Source organism: Tetrao urogallus (genome assembly GCF_951394365.1).
Source record: "Tetrao urogallus genome assembly, chromosome: 4".
In the NCBI taxonomy this organism is placed as follows: Eukaryota; Metazoa; Chordata; class Aves; order Galliformes; family Phasianidae; genus Tetrao; species Tetrao urogallus.
Genome location: NC_136817.1, coordinates 48,160,114 through 48,177,270, shown reverse-complemented (window position 1 = coordinate 48,177,270; position 17,157 = coordinate 48,160,114). Strand labels below are relative to the sequence as shown.

Below are 17,157 nucleotides of genomic sequence, written 5' to 3'. Positions count from 1 at the left end.
GGGACTCATTTCTTGCCTATACCTGTCTGAGGGGCTCAGGCTTCAGGATGCCATTCATTATTCATGAGGCTAGAGAGAAAATGAAGCTTAGAGAGTGCATAGGGAGCATTTGCCAGGAAACTGGGAAAGGAGTGTTATTTTTGATGCTGCTCTAGGTGATTATATGCATTTTACTTCAGATGGAGAAAATGAAAGTAAAGCACTGTAAGTATGGATCTCCATGCTTTGTGTTCATATATTTTACTACATTTATGGATCTCCATGCTTTGTGTTCATATGTTTTACTACATTATATTGAATAGACATCCAGAAACTTGAAGTTTCTATAGCATTTATACTACATATATATACCTGTAGTAGGGTGCTCAATATTGCTCCAAGCTCTGCTTATGACTTGTTGTGGTGACAGAATTTGCTCACCTTACTGTGGTCCTTCATTTCTTTGTTTGCCGCTTGTTGCCCCAATTAATTAGTTTTCTCCTATTCGTTTGTTCACGTTCCCTTGGTGAAGCCCTTTGAGAAAAACAAGAAAATAGAGCCATGGTAACCGTGTGATAACAGCAGTGGCTTAGTTCCATTTAATATCACTGTGTTATTCTGTAGAAAATTGTGACTAATTCTCTTCTGCTCTGTTAGCCTGTGAGAAGGCCAGCATCACAGAACACTGAGTCATGGCTCTCTTCCTAATTGCTGTAAACTTACACAAAAAGAAAATTTTGGTGACTGAGGTATGGCTGGTAGGTGAATCAAGCGTAGCAATGAAAGGTGTTCCCATCACCAACTCCTCTTCAGTGTTGAGGATGACAATTTTCACTTCAGGTGTAATGTGCATGAACAGCCATGCATCTACAGATCTTGTGGAAAACTCTTCCTTTTTGCTTTCTTCAGCAAACAAAAATTGCATTTACACAAATTCCTGGAATGTCTTTGTCTGGGTTCGTCATGTACAGTTCTGACTTTTTATTCAAATAATACAATTTCTCCCTTTCTTCCTTAGTGCTAAAAACTACACAATGGCTCTTTAATATTTAATTGATGATATCATTTTACAGGTTTTAGTTTAAAGGTAACCATAGCACAAACACATTCATTATTAAGTGCTGAATAGCAGTGTAGGTTCTTGGGAATCCTCTCTGGCTTAATATGAGAATCCTCATCAGAAGAAAACAGCACTGGTATTGTTGTTAAGCGTGACAAACTGGCAGACCCAATGGACACCACGCTGGAACAATGCAAACTGCTTATATCAGTGGAAGAGACCATGTTTAAGGGTGAGATGAAGGCGGAAAATGAGAGGCTGTCAAGGAAAGTGCGGTTCCGTGTGGCATCCTCACACAGTGGCCGGGTGCTGAAGGAGGTCTATGCTGATGGGGAAGCCACCGACTCACTGGACTCTGAATACACCAGCAGCTCAGAGACTGACCAGACCAGCCGGCTGAGTGAGGTGGAGGGCCAGCAGAATGGGCATGGTGGCTCTGAGTGCGATGAAAATGAAAATGAGCAGGATGACTTACTCATTTTAGTCCGAGCCACGAAAGAGAAGGGTTTTGGTACAAAGCGAGTCAACATTCTCAGCAAAAATGGCACAGTCAGAGGTGTTAAGCACAAAGTCAGTGCTGGACAAGCCCTCTTTGACAACTTGTCAAAAATATTTCAGGTAAGTGATGCAGTTCAGCTGGCTGCAAGCCCAGTATCTGTCTTTTTCAGCTCCTCACATGATTATTTTCCTTTGTCCAGAGCTCTCTCATTGATGATTTTTCAGACTCTGAATTCAGTTCTGCCTCATCTCCCTTGCAGTCCACTGGCTGCTCTTGCATGCAAAGGCTCATTGCTCTGTGAAGTTTTTCTTTCAAAACTGACCTAAAATGTGATGACTAGTACTGGGTATGCTGTGTTTCCCATGTCAGAATCAGATAAGAAATGGAAGAATTAACAAGAGATCTGCACAGCTGATCTGTATGGAGACGCGTTGTGTTTCCACTCCTGTTATATTAATTGTAATGAGTTTGCAATATAAATATGTATACTTGTAAATTCCATTGTGTTTAATCTGCAAAGTAGATCCAATTAGATGCAGGATGGCAGCAATGACTGTTTTCCCACATGAAAATTTCAGAGGAATGAAATCTTAGTTGGAGGTCTCTTTCATTTACGTCTGCTTTCCACTGAAGAATATTTGTATTTGAAACGGTATATGCAACATTGACCCCATAGCTAGAGAAAGACAGATCTCATAAAAAAAAGTTTGAGATAAAGTTCTGAAAATGTAACTTCACATATATAAACTATGTAGATATAATATTCAGGTCTTTAAGTCTTTAATATTCAGTCAGGAAAACAACAGGTATGGAAACAAACTCTAAAGTTTGTTATAACCCAGGATTACACTGCTTGATTTGAATTGCCTGTAGTTTACTTCAGTGCATCATTCTTAAAAAAAGTATGCAGTTTTAAAACACAAAGAGTTTGATAATAGTAATTATTGCTCTTTAGTGTTAAAATGAAACATTCTAAAAGTTCTTTGTTACTTTGAAATTCTCATTTCATAATACTTTAGGAATGGCTGCTGACTGACACTGTCTTGCTACTGTATATGAACTTACCCCCTGTGCTGTACTTAGTATTTTTGTCCATGATGATGTTTCTTTGAGAGATGGCTGTTTCAAGGATGGAATAGCTGTAATGCCTGTGTTTATCACAGAGCAGTCACATAGCTTGCTTTCCCTATACATATTCATTGGAGACTTTCCCTACTCTTACAGAATTTTAACAAACTCAATGAGGACTTCTCTAATTAAGTCTGAGTTAAGAAGTCTTAACTGGTGCATGTCTCTTTTCCAGCCCTGATTCTAAATCCCATTCCATGTTGTTTTGCTACAAAGTATACTATCTCACCTCACTACCAGCCTCATTACCACATAAATTCTTCCTTCTACTGCATCACTAACACCAAGCTAAGAAATTTGAATCAACAAAACAAACAAATAGAATCATCTGTAGGCATTTACATCTCAATTAGCATCTCTCTTGTCTTGCTGTTTCTATCTCCAGTTCTAGACTCAGAGGTTTTGGGACTGAAGTTAATATATTTGGATAGCAATAAAGTTTTACTCCTAGGAAATCAGCACTATTTCTATGAGATATTTTGCCAGAAGAAAGGAAGGCTTTAAAGTAGTCATAGCTATCTGATAGCTTCAGAAAATGATACATAGTAAAGTCAACCATAGCTGTCCATAATAAGAACTGGTAAAATAATAACTTAAAAAATGATAAGGATTTTTAATTTGTAGTATTTTACAATATAAGAAACTGGGAAAATTAACCTAGATGGAAATTAACAACTGTTCTTCATACAGCAGTTAAATAGATTTAAGAAATCTGTGCTAGAAGCACTGCAAAAGCAATAATAATACAGATTACTATTGTAAAGCAAATGAGGACAATGTATGAGAAGTACAGCTTCTTGCTTAGGCAGATCTAGGTGCCTGATTCCTAGAACTGTGTAATCTTACCTCAAGCACCTGCTGGATCAAAGAGATATATTCAATGATGCAGAGAGCATCAAGATTTAAGGCTTTGTCACAAACAAGTTCCTGTTTCCCTACAGATAAATTTTAAAGTGTACTGAAAATGATTGTTTGCATATCTTTTAAGTTATATTGTGAACTAATTTTCTGTGCTACGTGGTAAGCACAGAGAAGAGCAAAACAAAGTTTGTCTTTGGCGCTGGTTGAAAATGACCTGATTTTGATGTGAAATAAGATCATACTCCATCTAATTTCAAATGAGTACAACTTTTAGGATGATGTTGTAGGATAACTTTTCATTTTCTGCAAGTATGTTCCAGACAATTGATTTTCCAGTAATACCACATAAAGAGCAACAGGAGTTCTCCATCCAAAGATTCAATAAGATAGAAACATCTATGTTAGAAGATATAAACAAACAAACAAACAAAACCCTCTTAATCTGGGCACTTTCATACATTTTTTCTTGATTGTGAGGCCATCTGTTACATTCCACTTCTCTTGGGCAAGCAGCACTTAACATGTAAAAGTAGGTAAGATGTATATGGAATTTCTTAACCATGTGAAAAATTTGTCTCTGCCCCTCTGTTGATTCAGCAGTAGATCATCTCATTATACATGTCTCAGAGTCAAAGCAGATACTTGGAATCTCATGGTATACTCATCTTGACAGTCCAGAACCCCAAGTACTGATAATTTCTTGAATACAAGCACTTAGTATTTAATGGATGATTTATTAACTAAAATGTGCATGGAAGAAGGCAAATACTGAACATGAGTGTTCTGTGACCATGAAGTAGTGGGTTTTTATGGAGCTTTTCTGCAGCATCATTATTATGATCCTTCAAATTACATCTGGAAGTCCCTCCACTATCCTATTATCCAAAATCCCCAAGTATTTATGTTGTAGTGGAAAAGCACTTCAGACAACAAATTCCTTTTTATCCCTAGATTAACTGAGCTTTGTTAAGTCATTCAGTCAAGACCTTAGATGTCTGATATTCAGAAAAAATTATAGCATATCTGTGATAAAAGCACTTGTGTATTTTTAATATTCCATGGAATAGTTGTATTTTACAATATTTTTTCCCACAATTGCTAACCACGCTCTTTCTACAGAATTAGCTCAGACATCACTTCCCCACAACAGTCTTATCCAAAAAGATTCGTATCTTCTGGAGTTCTTGGGAATGTGAGTAGTATGAAATATGTAATACAGGAAATATTTATAGGAAGAAATTTTGTTATTATTTTTTGATACAACTCTGTTCTCAGTAAGAATGTCTACTGCCAAGTAGATGTGCATCCTCAGCTATGTATTTCTGCAACCACGTGCTGAGCACTTCCATCACCAGCACAACCAGGGACCTGATTTCTGCTGTACCATAAGATGACAAACAAGGTCCAACAACTGTCTTGTGTCCTTGTCAGTGAGATGTCTCCATGGTACAAGGCAGAACAGCATGCATGTGGGTTGTCAACTCAGTTCCAAGGCAGGCCATACTAAGAGCAGAAAGGTGAGAAGAAACCAGCCCAAATCACCTTCTGGGAAGCACAGTTTTTGCGGCAATCTCTCCAGCTTTTTCAGTGCAGGGGCAGATGCTACAAGGAGAACATTCCTGTGGCAGCCATCTTTCAAATGTGCAAGGTCACTGCAGCTCCCCAGTATACATCCTATCTTATCCACAGCTCAGCCCATCCCAACACCAAGTCCAGCCCATACCATTCCACAGTCATGCCCATGTGTCATCTACATACACCTCATGTGGGACCTGAGGGGCAGCTCATTCTCACAGGCTGCTGTGATTGAACAGTTGGAAACATTTTACCCACAAGAAACACACACAGTTCAAAAAACTGAGTAATGGAAAGGAACAAGAGCTCTTGGCCTCCCTGGTCACACACACACACTCTCAAAATAAGTGAAATTATCTCCTGCTGAAACATTAAAACTGACAGCTCCCGCAGCTCTGGAGCTGGGGGTCTGACCTGCTAGTAGCTCCTCTTCTCTGCATATCTAAAACAATTGTCATACATCAACACATTACTTTTTTTTTTTTTTTTTTAAATATTTAACTTACTTCTGAGAACATAAAATATGGTGCATGACGGATGAATCCTGTGTTATCCTGTAGAAAAGTAGAACAAATTATTCTTGTTTCCTTGAAATAAATGGCAAGCAAAAATCCTTGAGTTCCCTGGCACTACTAAGTAGGCAATGATCATTTCATGCCAGAGCTGTTTTCCCACCCAGTGTGTGTAGTGATGGAACTCAGCCAAAGTCTTCACACAGGTCCCCCTCATTTTCACGTTTCAGCATGGGTCTCTTTCTCTAATCTCATGCTTATACACTTCACTGGCCTTCCAGCATACTCTGAAAGGTTTCTTTCTGCTAAATTAGCTACAGATCTCATGCTCAGGCTGGGCTGCTGATGTCTATTATGAAAGGGCAGGCCTAGTTAACAAACCTGATTAATGCCTTTGTGAATACTGCATCAGAAGGGATGTGGGAGAAGAGAGACATAATGTGTTTGGTTAAGTTGCACTGGAACTTTGGTTAAGTTTGCACTAGATATTTTCCAGTGCAGTATCTCAGGCAGAGCTAATATTTAAGGTTTCAAAGTGCAAGTCAATATATTCAGTGAGATAAAACTCACTAATACTTGGAGAAAGAAATTGGAAAGAGTTAAGAATCAGGTGGAAGTTTGTAATGAGAATGAGAGCTTCTGAATTGGTTAGACTTGTAATCCTCTCTCTTTACTTGTTAGTGACCTGGAACAATGAATACACTGCAGGACACGCATAACTTACAAAACTAGAAGGGCTGCCTAACACCGAATCACAGACAAAATAAAATGAAAGACAGCAGCAAATGCAACAATCTTCCAAAGAAGGCAGATGTTGCAAAATTGCTACAGTTGAGAAAGTTACGTTTAAAAAAAAAGTGATTACAAGAGCTGGTTTCTGCACAGCCACTGTCTAAAAAGTGTCAGAATAGCAGAATAATAAAGAAAAGTCCATTAAGATCATCTAGCCCAACTATCAACACATCTCCACCATGCCCACTAACCATGTCCCTCAGTGCCACACATCTTCATGTTTCTTGAACACCTCCAGAGATGATGACTCCACTACTTCCCTGGCAGCCTGTTTCAGTGTATTACTACTCCTTCTGAGAAGAAATCTTTCCTAAAATCCAACTTGAACCTTCCCCGGTGCAACTTAAGGCCATTACTAGATGTTCAGGCCTGAGCATTTCTAACTGGAGCCTGGAATTGGTCAGTACTTACAATACTAGTATTTATTTTTGTCATGTTCTCCTTTAAATCAGTAATAAAACACTGAACTCAGATAAAACTTAGTAGGCTGTTAATGATATTTTAGTATTTGCTATTATTGGACTTGAAAAATGCATATTTGACTTAAGATTTAGAATGATGAGTAATCAGACTATAAACTACATAAACCTCTGGAAGTGATGTATAGGCTGTGAGTCCAAAAAGATTAAGCTGACTGTTTTTAGAAAAAAATGTAGGTAAGAGGAGTCTTGATTTTCCAATATACTCAGTATTAGGAAGCTAAGCAAAAAATCCGTAGTTATATTTGTCACCCCTTCAAGACAGACTCAGTAACTGAAAAAAAAAAAAAAAAAAATAGCTAGGCTTTTATGCTAACAGTCTGATTAGCTCATCCCAGATGTCAATCTGACCTGCCAGCACACTGTGAGATCTCAAAATTACCCTTGCTCTGAAGCGTTGTGATCCTTCCCTGAGACAGATTGAATGACACTCCCCAGCACAATCTGTGAACAACCTTGATGTTTGGGTCTCAAGCATAACCAGGTTCTTCCAGGAACAGGATGCAGACAGCAGTGAGAAGATCGTTCTGCACTCTGCAACTTGTTTTTGAGAAAGCAGCTTCTAACAATGGATGGATACCAAACAGAGTTACCACAGGCTGACCCCAGTCTGAGGGCCCACAGCCCCAGCAGATTGTGCAGCCCACTGCAAAAAGCTAGAGGTACTGCTGTGTGAAGCATACGCCACGTGGCTACTTTCCCAGAGCGATTTATTAATAAGCCTCATCCCCTGGCCTTTTTCTTAAAGGAAAGAGCAAAGAAGTTAAGCTTATGCTCTGCAGTGAAAAATGTATTGATGGGATACGTATATGTAATACTAGAGCAAATTATGACTTCAAGTATAGATTAAAAAACTCCAAAATGAAAAAAAAAAAAAAAAAAAAAAGGCTTATGAAGAAAGACCTCATCCAAAATTGATTTTCCAAACCACCTTCTCTGAAAGGCAGTAGAAGTCTTTTATTAAATGAAAATTTGACTAATGATCTGCCTTGGCCATGCCTCTGCATCTCATCATTGACAGGACCTGACAGCTCCCTCCTACACACCCTGTGTGAACCACAAAACAGGCTTTCCCTTGCCTGGCTCACCTGCAGGTCTCCATGCAGTAGGTGTCCTCTGAGCATGCGCAGTGAATCTGATCCTACACAAAAATGCACATAAGCAGATGCTGCTTTGTTATGGAATATGTCTGCAGGAGGCAGTGGTGGGAGGCAGCTCCAAGCAAGGCTGTCACAAGACAGGCAGCATGAATAAGTTAGTAGGACAGGAGTGGGGGGCAGGCATGCTGACTCTCATCTTGCCACCCCAAATACTATAGTTCAGCATCATGCTTAATTCCCATTTCTTTATTCTTCCCACTTAAGCATTATACTGTGATGACATTTGTTTAACATGGAAGCAGAAGAGCCTGTAGCTTGTTAGGGACCAGAGGCAGAGATGAGATCGAATGTATGTAGACATGATTCCAAAGACTGCAAAAACAAATGTTCTGCCACTTCTCTGTATGCCTTCTTTTTGAGAGAACAAACCAGTGTGCTTGCTCTCTGGCAGTGAACATGAATGCCAAACGGAATGTGATGCCTCCTGACTGTACTGTGCAAGATTCCTAAGCATGCTGGCCTTGGGAAATTCTCTGAAATGAAGAGTCATAAGCTGATACACTTAAGGTGAAAACGCCATATATGCTTCCCATCCTCTTGATTTTAGTTACCTGAGTGATCCTATTATGCTTAATTACCAGTATCAGTTTTGTACATTCACTGCTGATGGTTGAGTGCAAATTAATTACCTCACAATCAGATACTTAAGGGTCTCCATTGCACCTAAGTATCTCAGGTGAGGTATATTTTAGTTATATTTGCAATCAAGGAAGGAAATATTTTGCTACATTGGCCCAATTTGTCACTAGTTTATACAATCACACAGCTGTGCAACTGCAAAAATATGATAAAGAGGACAGAACTAATCTTTTTTTTTCCCAGAAATATTAGTTTTAAAGAGTGAGGAATTTTATTTACTTTGGTGGTGTGGTTCTGCAATCACATACTAAAGATTCCATTTTATGCCACAAAAAGCATTGCACTTATTAGCAAATTAATTATACTACAATTCCCTGTAGTTCAGTGAACCTAGAATTGCTTCAGTTTTTCATTAAGGTTTGCAAAAGTGATATTTGCAAAATCTAGTTAGACAAACAAATGTGTGCCATATAAATGCTCTGTTACAGTGACACAGAAAAACAGCATTTTAACAGTTGCCCTAAAAGACATTTCAGGAGTCACCTGCTGCTGATTCAATTGTCATGTAGGTGTCATTAATGACCACCTTCTTCCTTAAGGGAGAAGAAATGAAGTCATGCATTATTTAAATACAATGTTTGCTGGACAGTTCTAGTATGTCAACAGCCTGCTCTGACATTAGTCTGGTACTGCTGACAGTTCATTATACACTTCACCAGCACAAGGTACACTATTAGAGGTCTGGAAAAACTAAATGGTTAAAGAGATGCTGCTTTTTCTGCCTGGAGTTTTAATATGTGACTGCTAAGTTTGACAACCCATAAATTTTTAGCTTAAGTGCAATAAAATGTGCTTTAGAATGTAATTTGTCAGAGAGAAGAATATTACTTTCATGCATGAAGAAACATCAAACTAAATTGTAAAAAGCACAAAAGTAAAATCTTACTAAAAATCTCCTAAACCTTATAATGTAAACAGTAATTAGGGCAGCATCCTCAGGCTGGTAATTTGGAAAACAGGTAGGAGAAAAAAAATACAGCTTTTCAGCCAAAGTGGCAGACCTCTGCACACTTGTATTCTGGAGAGCCTGTCACAGCATGTCTTCATGCCTTCCATGATATAAAGCAACAGAAATGGTCACAGATGAGCAGCTGGAGTCAGTGAGGTAGAGACTCATTTCACACATGACAAGAAAGATGACAGAAAAGCCATCTGCATTGCTAGTACAGATTTTGGAAAATAATTTTAACAAACCTAGTACAATTTTTCTTTGTAAGGATATCTAGAGACAGCATCCATCAGTAATGTCAAAACAGTACGTCTTCTGTAACCCCCCACAGTAACACTGCATGCAAACTTGCTCACTGTCCCCTCATCACAAATTAAAATGGGAAAACTTACTGGCCAATATTCCTACAAAGTTAAAGCTAAGTACAATGTTTTCTCTTGCAGTGGCAAATCGCTCAATGCTGGCAAAGAAATATCTTTTATAGGGTTGAAGACTGGTACAAGATTTAAAGACATTAAGAATAGACAAGAGTCATGCAATATTACTTAGTAAATACCTATTTCCTTGAGCAACTTCTGTGGTGAAGAAAGAGGTCTGTTTCTACACCTGCAGTACAGCCTTTAAAATAAGATGTTCTTTTCCTGCTTGGCTGCTCACATCCCAAATGACAAAGACTCTCCCTTCTGGCCATACAGACAGCTGTGAAACATTTTGTTCAAGTGCAAAATATCACAAGAGACAGACTGACAGTGACAACGAGAAGTTTTAACCATTAGCAGTAGAGTTCCTTCCATGTATAGCAGGTCTTAAAGGCTGTTTCTGGAGAACATCCCTTACCAGGTGTGGGCCAGTGCCCTTAATATCTCCAAACACACACTGGCAAAAGTCCAATTGCTAAATCCTACAGTAGTCCAAAAATATAACCAACAGCCTCTCCAAGTCATAAACTTAGACATTCATGATGATTAAAAAAAAAAAGACACCTCCTAAACTATTTGTTCAGAAAATAGATTGTTCAAATGCCTGCAAGATTTTGCAGTGGTGGTGATGGATTTGTATCTGCTGGATGGTCAGGCTTTTAACAACTTCCTTAGTGCATAATGTTCTCATAAATATTCATGCTCAATATTTATTCTCATAAACATTTCTCATAAATATTTCAGCTCAATATTCGCAGCTGCACACAGGTGACAATGTCTTTTTTTTGTTGCCACTGACTAGAAACAGTATAGCCATGTAGTGTCTTCCACCAGATAATTTCATCCACAGTAGCTCTAGCAGTTTGCCTTTTGAAGTAATAACAGACAGTGATGTTAGAATAAGTGTTGTTACTGATATAGAATCATAGATCGCTCTGGTTGGAAAAGATCTTGAAGATCAAGTCCAACCATGACCTAACCAAACTACCCTAACAATACAGATTTGATGCAGGAGATTGATTAATAGCTATGCAAAGGGAAAATTGAAGCATTGCTCCAAAGGTAAACTATCACAGCAACTTCATTTACATTAATATTCTTTGTCCACAATACATTTATTATTGAAGGAATATTACTGTAGGAGATGAGTAATAATAACAACTTACATTTAAAAAAATACACATTGCCCAAGTTCTGATTCAGACCAGAGCATTAAGCTGCTCATATTGTCCCTACTAAATAGGAAAAAAAAAAGAGTTATTCCAACTGCTGAAGTGATACATATACATTATAACTATATCAGTAGACATTTTGTCTAACAGGTGGAGGAATTAGTAGGAAGCATACAACCTGTCACATTCTGATTTTCAGACATTTTATCTATCTGGTTAAAAATGCCAAAAAATCCTACAGCTTCGGTTTTTCTAGCAACAATGTCTGTAATTGCGCACTACTGAGATGATTCTTTTTTGCTCACACAGTAGTGGTGGATGAGTCATGATGTCCCTTTTTGTATATCTAAGCTGGCAATGACAGTACAGGTTATTCCAGGGCAGAGCTAGTTTATGTATGCTATCTAGGAGCTGCTCCTTTGTCTGCATGAAGGTCTCCAGCTCTACATTTCTTTTAGGAATCCATCAGATTAGAAAAGGAATAAAGCACCACACACATGCAATGCAGATGTATCTTCAATATAAAGTAAGATCTTGGGTGTTTAACTAGCAATTAATTACTCAGAATTTGAAGCATCAAAGCTCTAGATATTAAGTAACATGAGATATCTGAGAGTTTCAATTTTGTTAAGTAATTTAGGACCCCCATCACTCAATACTAATACAGAATTAAGTGCTATAACATGAAGGGTTTCCTTTTCACCACTTCCACATATTGAATGATATGGCTCCATTGCTTTAGGGTAAGGCAGAGTCAGTGCTCTGTCAAGGCTTTTCTTAGGCAGTGGACAGCTCAACTTCGCTCTTTGTTTCACTCAAAACACAGTGGTGGTACAGTGCTCTGCATGCATCTAAAAAAATTGCATTTTTCTTAACCATGCAGAAAAGAGATAACATCAACTTGTTAAAGGTTAGCTTGTTTTATCTCAGCCAAGATGAGTAGAATTTTCAGGTAGAAGTTTTATAGAGCCATGGGAAAGAAAAAAAAAATAAAAATCACACCATGTTCCACTTAAGTGCCAGATGTCTGGAAAAGAAAAGGAAGCATACAAGGAGACTGATGGTCTCCCAGTTTTGCTCAATATTTCTTATGAGTTTCAGAATCTCAGTGCATCTCCTTCTAGTTGCCATTCATAAGAATAAAACAATAAACTCTGACAGAAATCTTAATATCTGTCAGATTAAAAAACTCCAGGGCATATTCCAAATCAAAATTAGACTTCATTTGAAAATCTTTCCTCTGATTTATATTTAGGCTGGAAAAGACCTTCAAGCACCAAGTTCAATGCTTTACTGAACAGAAAGGTAAATTAAAAAGAATGGATTATGATTGAGTTTTTTCCTGCTGCTAATTGCGGGTTAGAAGTGGTACCTTAATCCATTTATGCTATTCTGTTCTTTTGCTGATGTCTGAGAGAGACGAAATAGTTCTGTTTTGTAAGACAGACTGACCGCAGGCATAATTAAGTCACAATGTAAATTTCCAGCTGATTAAATCCAAATGACAGGAGCTTTCTTTCATGACAGTTTGTACTCGTGCATTATCTTTATCACTAGGAAATTTACCAGTTGCAGCACTGGTACAAATAAGATACAGGTCATGGCCTATTCTTTTGTTTTGTATGTGTTTTTTTTTTTTTCTTTTCTTTTTTGCGGTATAGTGAAGAAACTCTATTCATCTTATGAAGCATATTGTGGCAAAGACAACAGAGGTATGTCACATCATGAATGGGATCCCAGCTACCAACCAGTTTGTTCTCCAGTGAGCAGCTTGATGAATTCCATCTGTAAGCAGCTCAATAGACTGGAGTTCACCTGCATAGGCCAGCAATACCTTTTAACTTGATGAACTGTAGCTGATGTTTGGAAACTGCAGAGGGGATCAATGTGTGAGCTCACTGCAACTCTGTTTAAGTGTAAAATAACTATCAGAGATCAATATAAATTATTATTATTTACATGCCTCTTCAACATATAAGATTACTCAAGAAATATTTTAGAAAAGACTGAAGGATTAATGAAAGACTGGAGAAAGTATAAAGAATAATTATTTCTTAAAACAGAAATCAATCTGACCAAGAAGGACAGTGTAGCAACCTTTTCCTTTAAAATTCATGTGCCTGCAAACAAAAATAGTTTCCCAAAGTTGCTGCCAATTTAAAAAGAAATGGGCCAGAGCAGACACTAGTTTTCATAATAGCCACTTGCTGCTGATCAACACAATCCTGCAGCATGAAGTGTTCCACTGAGGGAAGCAGCAGTGATTATAGGCAGATGGGAGCAGCATGCTCAAACAGCTCTCATTCAGAGCCATGCCGTTTGCTAACTTTTTCACATGATTTGAGGAATCAAACAGCTTTATCTTTATCTGGCAGCCCTCAGCAAGCCCTGGTTTACTTCACTACTGGCTAAAACCATACTTAAAAGATATTCTCAAGTAGGACACAAGCTTTCCAATAATCCTACCTGGATAGGCAACTCAAGATATCTTGAACAGTGTGGTAAATAAGGACAAGTAAGAGCTGTCTTATGACTGAAGAAGATAGGATTTGGTCCCTGAAACTGAGCATGCTGTTTAAGACAAACGTATTGTGCTTTTCTGTAGTAATTCAGTGTGACATTATGATAAATTATATACAAGTCAATCTTAGAACTTGTCAATTAGGAGTCAATTGGACTCTTACCAGAGTCCAAGTACTAGGATACAATGTTTCTACTCCAGAAAAGAAAAAGTATTCGAAAAATCCTACTCATATTAATAGAAAGGAAGACCAAAATAAAACCTAGTATGTGAGCTGACAGTAATTTAGCATGCAAGAAAAGCAATTAGTAATTTATTAGGTACTTCATACACGTATTCAGACATAAGCAAATAAGTATAGATAAAGTCCTGTTTTTGGGTAATTGGCCAGATACTGAATACTAGTCAGAGCTCTTTCAAGTTGACCTACATGCTCTTTTATTTGAAACCCACCTTCTTTTTTAGGCTTGAACTAGAAAACAGAAAGACCCAGAAAAAAACGTATATAAAATTAAAGCTTGATTGAGAAAATCCATTCTATTCTATTGAATATCCTCTCTCATTTTATCCTGTTTCTCAGTGTTACCAGCAATAAAGAGAGAGGTAAAATAAATGCTGAACAAATGTTTAATAACAGTTCTCCTCCATACAGCTACACATAACCAAGCAGTAACTGAACTGTTAAGCAATAGGAAATTAAACAGTAGAGATATCATCAAGAACAAAGCCTCACTCTTAGATTTCCAGGACTTGAAAATAATGTCAGTATTAAATGTACAAGTCTGAACAATTTACATGATCCATCTGCTGTTCGTTGTTTCAGTCCTCTGGCCTCCCTCACTACCTACAGAAGCAGCTTTATGTAGGCAGATGCTATGCAGCTCCAGTCATACATTTTTAATTTACTGATGGCAATATTTCTTCAAGTAACATGTAGTAGACTTCCCCCTCCCCCCCCCCTCTTAAATTAGTTAGTTATATTTGCAAGGTAATTTGGAGAAGTAGCAAAGATCTTCTAGTTTGTCTGTTCTCTGTTGTGTTAATAGACACAGAAAACTTGGAAGAATTATATGCTACAAACCTATCATCTTTGTTTGCCTATTTTATTTGGCTTTCCATTTTTCCAGATACTTAAATGTGTCTTTTCTCATGTACAAAGTACACTGCATAAACTGCCACAGACACATTCTGTCTTTAGAGCAGCAGGTAAACTGCTGCAAGTGATCAATGTAGAAAATCAGATCTTTTGCTTTATTATTACTGTAATACACAAATTCTCAGAAAGATCACTTGAAAGCTCTGCATAGATCAGACATGCTACAGGAGTTAATGTGACTTTAAATACAGTGAATGTTCAGACCCATAAACAGACACATAGTTCATACAGTAAAATAACATTACATTGTTTTGTAATCATTGAGCCTGGGTATAGCTGAATTCACTTCTAGACCCAGACTTTGTCAACATTTTACATTTAAGGAATTACATGCACAAAAATCAAACAAGATGGGACCTTAGCAAGGCTAAGAAAAGCCTAAAACTACTAATCTAAGAGGTGATCATAGGGAAGCTAACAAAGTCTAGAACAAGCAATCAGTCACTTACCAAGGATCTGAATTAGAAAAGCACCTTGATATCAAGGTGTAAAAGATCTTCATGCAGGCATAACCACAAAAAGCATTCCTGCTAAGGGAAAATCCTATTATACAGCCAGCTACCATACAAGAGAACTTTATAGAATAGCCTGGAGTTGAAACGGACCACAATGATCATCTGGTTTCAACCCTCCTGCACAAACAGGACCACCAGTAGTCCAAAGAGGAGCCTTGGGTTGCTCACTATTTATAGGTTAAGATAATTGCTTTGCATGCTTAATTGGTCCTCAGCTGTCAAACCAGGTGTCTGCTATCAATTGTTTCAGCCCTCAAATTTGAGGCAGATTTGTGGCTGTTAATCTGTTTTAGAAAGAATGTTATCAGCAGTGTTGCTCACTGTCAACATGTACAAGACTTGTCTGTAAGGACAGGTCAAAGGAGAAAGTTGAAGGAAGGAAGGTGGTGATGAGCATCAGGGCTGGTGATCTGCCACAGACAAATTAAATAGTTCATAAAAAATCTCAGGTGCTAGCTATGCATATAGCTAGAATATATCAGATAGAAAGGAGAGGAATGTTTGATTGCTAGGGTTTGGAAGGTTTTCAGGAATGGCTTTGAAGGTACTCTACAATAGTTTTAAATTCCCTATGTTGACAGAGCTAAGATGGTTAGGTACATGCATTTGCATGGGTTCAGAGAATTCCTAACAGTCCTACCAGAAAAGGAAGAAATGCTCTGAATTCATCCCATTTCAGGAATAAACTGTGACTGATAAAAAACTTTGAGGGTTTTGACTGTCTCATTCTAGCCCAGCTTACGGCATTGGTTTGCACCAGAAAGGCAAACAGATCATTCACAGACGGATTCTGCTACAGTTAACAGGACTTGTTTTAGAGAGGGAGATTAGAGATTCTTGTTGGGATATCTGAAGAAACTGAGCCTGCCCATTTTGTTGCCCACACAAGTCTTAAGACAGATACGTATTTCTTCTATTTATTCTGTTGTGAGTTCCCTACTAGGCTCCTGTTACACTTTGGCTAATTCAGCATTTGCTCCATCTGAAGGGTAACGAGGAGCCACTACCTGCTCCTGAGCTGGCATCAGGGAAATCTCTAGCAGTCAGTTATTCTTTCAGCCTGCAGCATAGGTTTGTAATTTTGACCTTACGCAAATCTTATGCAAAAATAAGGACTTCATTTAAATCACTGCCTCAATAGCTGCCAGAAATGTCAAGCGTAGCAGTGATGTACTATCTCTAGAGAATAAACCAGAAAGTGAGGAGCAGGAAAAAGAAGGCTTCTGTGTGCTGGCAGTCTTGAAGAAAATGCAAATCTCTTCTGCAGGCCTGAAGAAAATGGGATGATAAACTTCTCAGAGATGGCTTTGACCTGGAAGAGGGGGAAAGAGCAATTACGCTTGTTGGAAAAGAAGGGAAGCTTTGGATGCAGGCTGATCAATTCTTTGAAGTTAAGAGAAAGGAATAGGAAAAACACAAGTTTTCTGTCAGAGGTTAGAGAAAGTCTGGCAATGAGATATGAATGGGAGGAAATAAGGCATTCTCACATTGTGCTGCAGCAGCACCTGTTGGTGTCCAACATAAAAAAAAAAACCTTTTGATTCTTTGGATTACAACTTAAACATATCCACATTTCAGACACCTTTACGATTAATTCTCTTCCTAATTCTATTGCAGCCTGAAGAACAGTCTCTAGCATAATTTTTCACTAGGGCTTCGATCCAGATGTCAAGGGAATTCAAAGTTTTGCAATTTTTTTCCATTTTCCACCTTTGAATTTTTCTGAATTTCTTCTCCTTTG

General features: G+C 38.0%; 1 protein-coding gene across 1 annotated transcript in view; it reads left to right on the top strand.

Moving 5' to 3' along the window:
• Positions 1-1,210: 1,210 nt before the first annotated feature.
• GRXCR1 (glutaredoxin and cysteine rich domain containing 1) overlaps positions 1,211-17,157 on the top strand; it is a gene marked incomplete at both ends in the record, with an annotated part of 34,162 nt that continues 18,215 nt past the window's right edge. The window contains one exon of the mRNA XM_079534242.1: positions 1,211-1,657. Within this exon, the coding sequence (XP_079390368.1) occupies positions 1,211-1,657 (447 nt within the window). The remainder of the gene's footprint in view (positions 1,658-17,157) is intronic.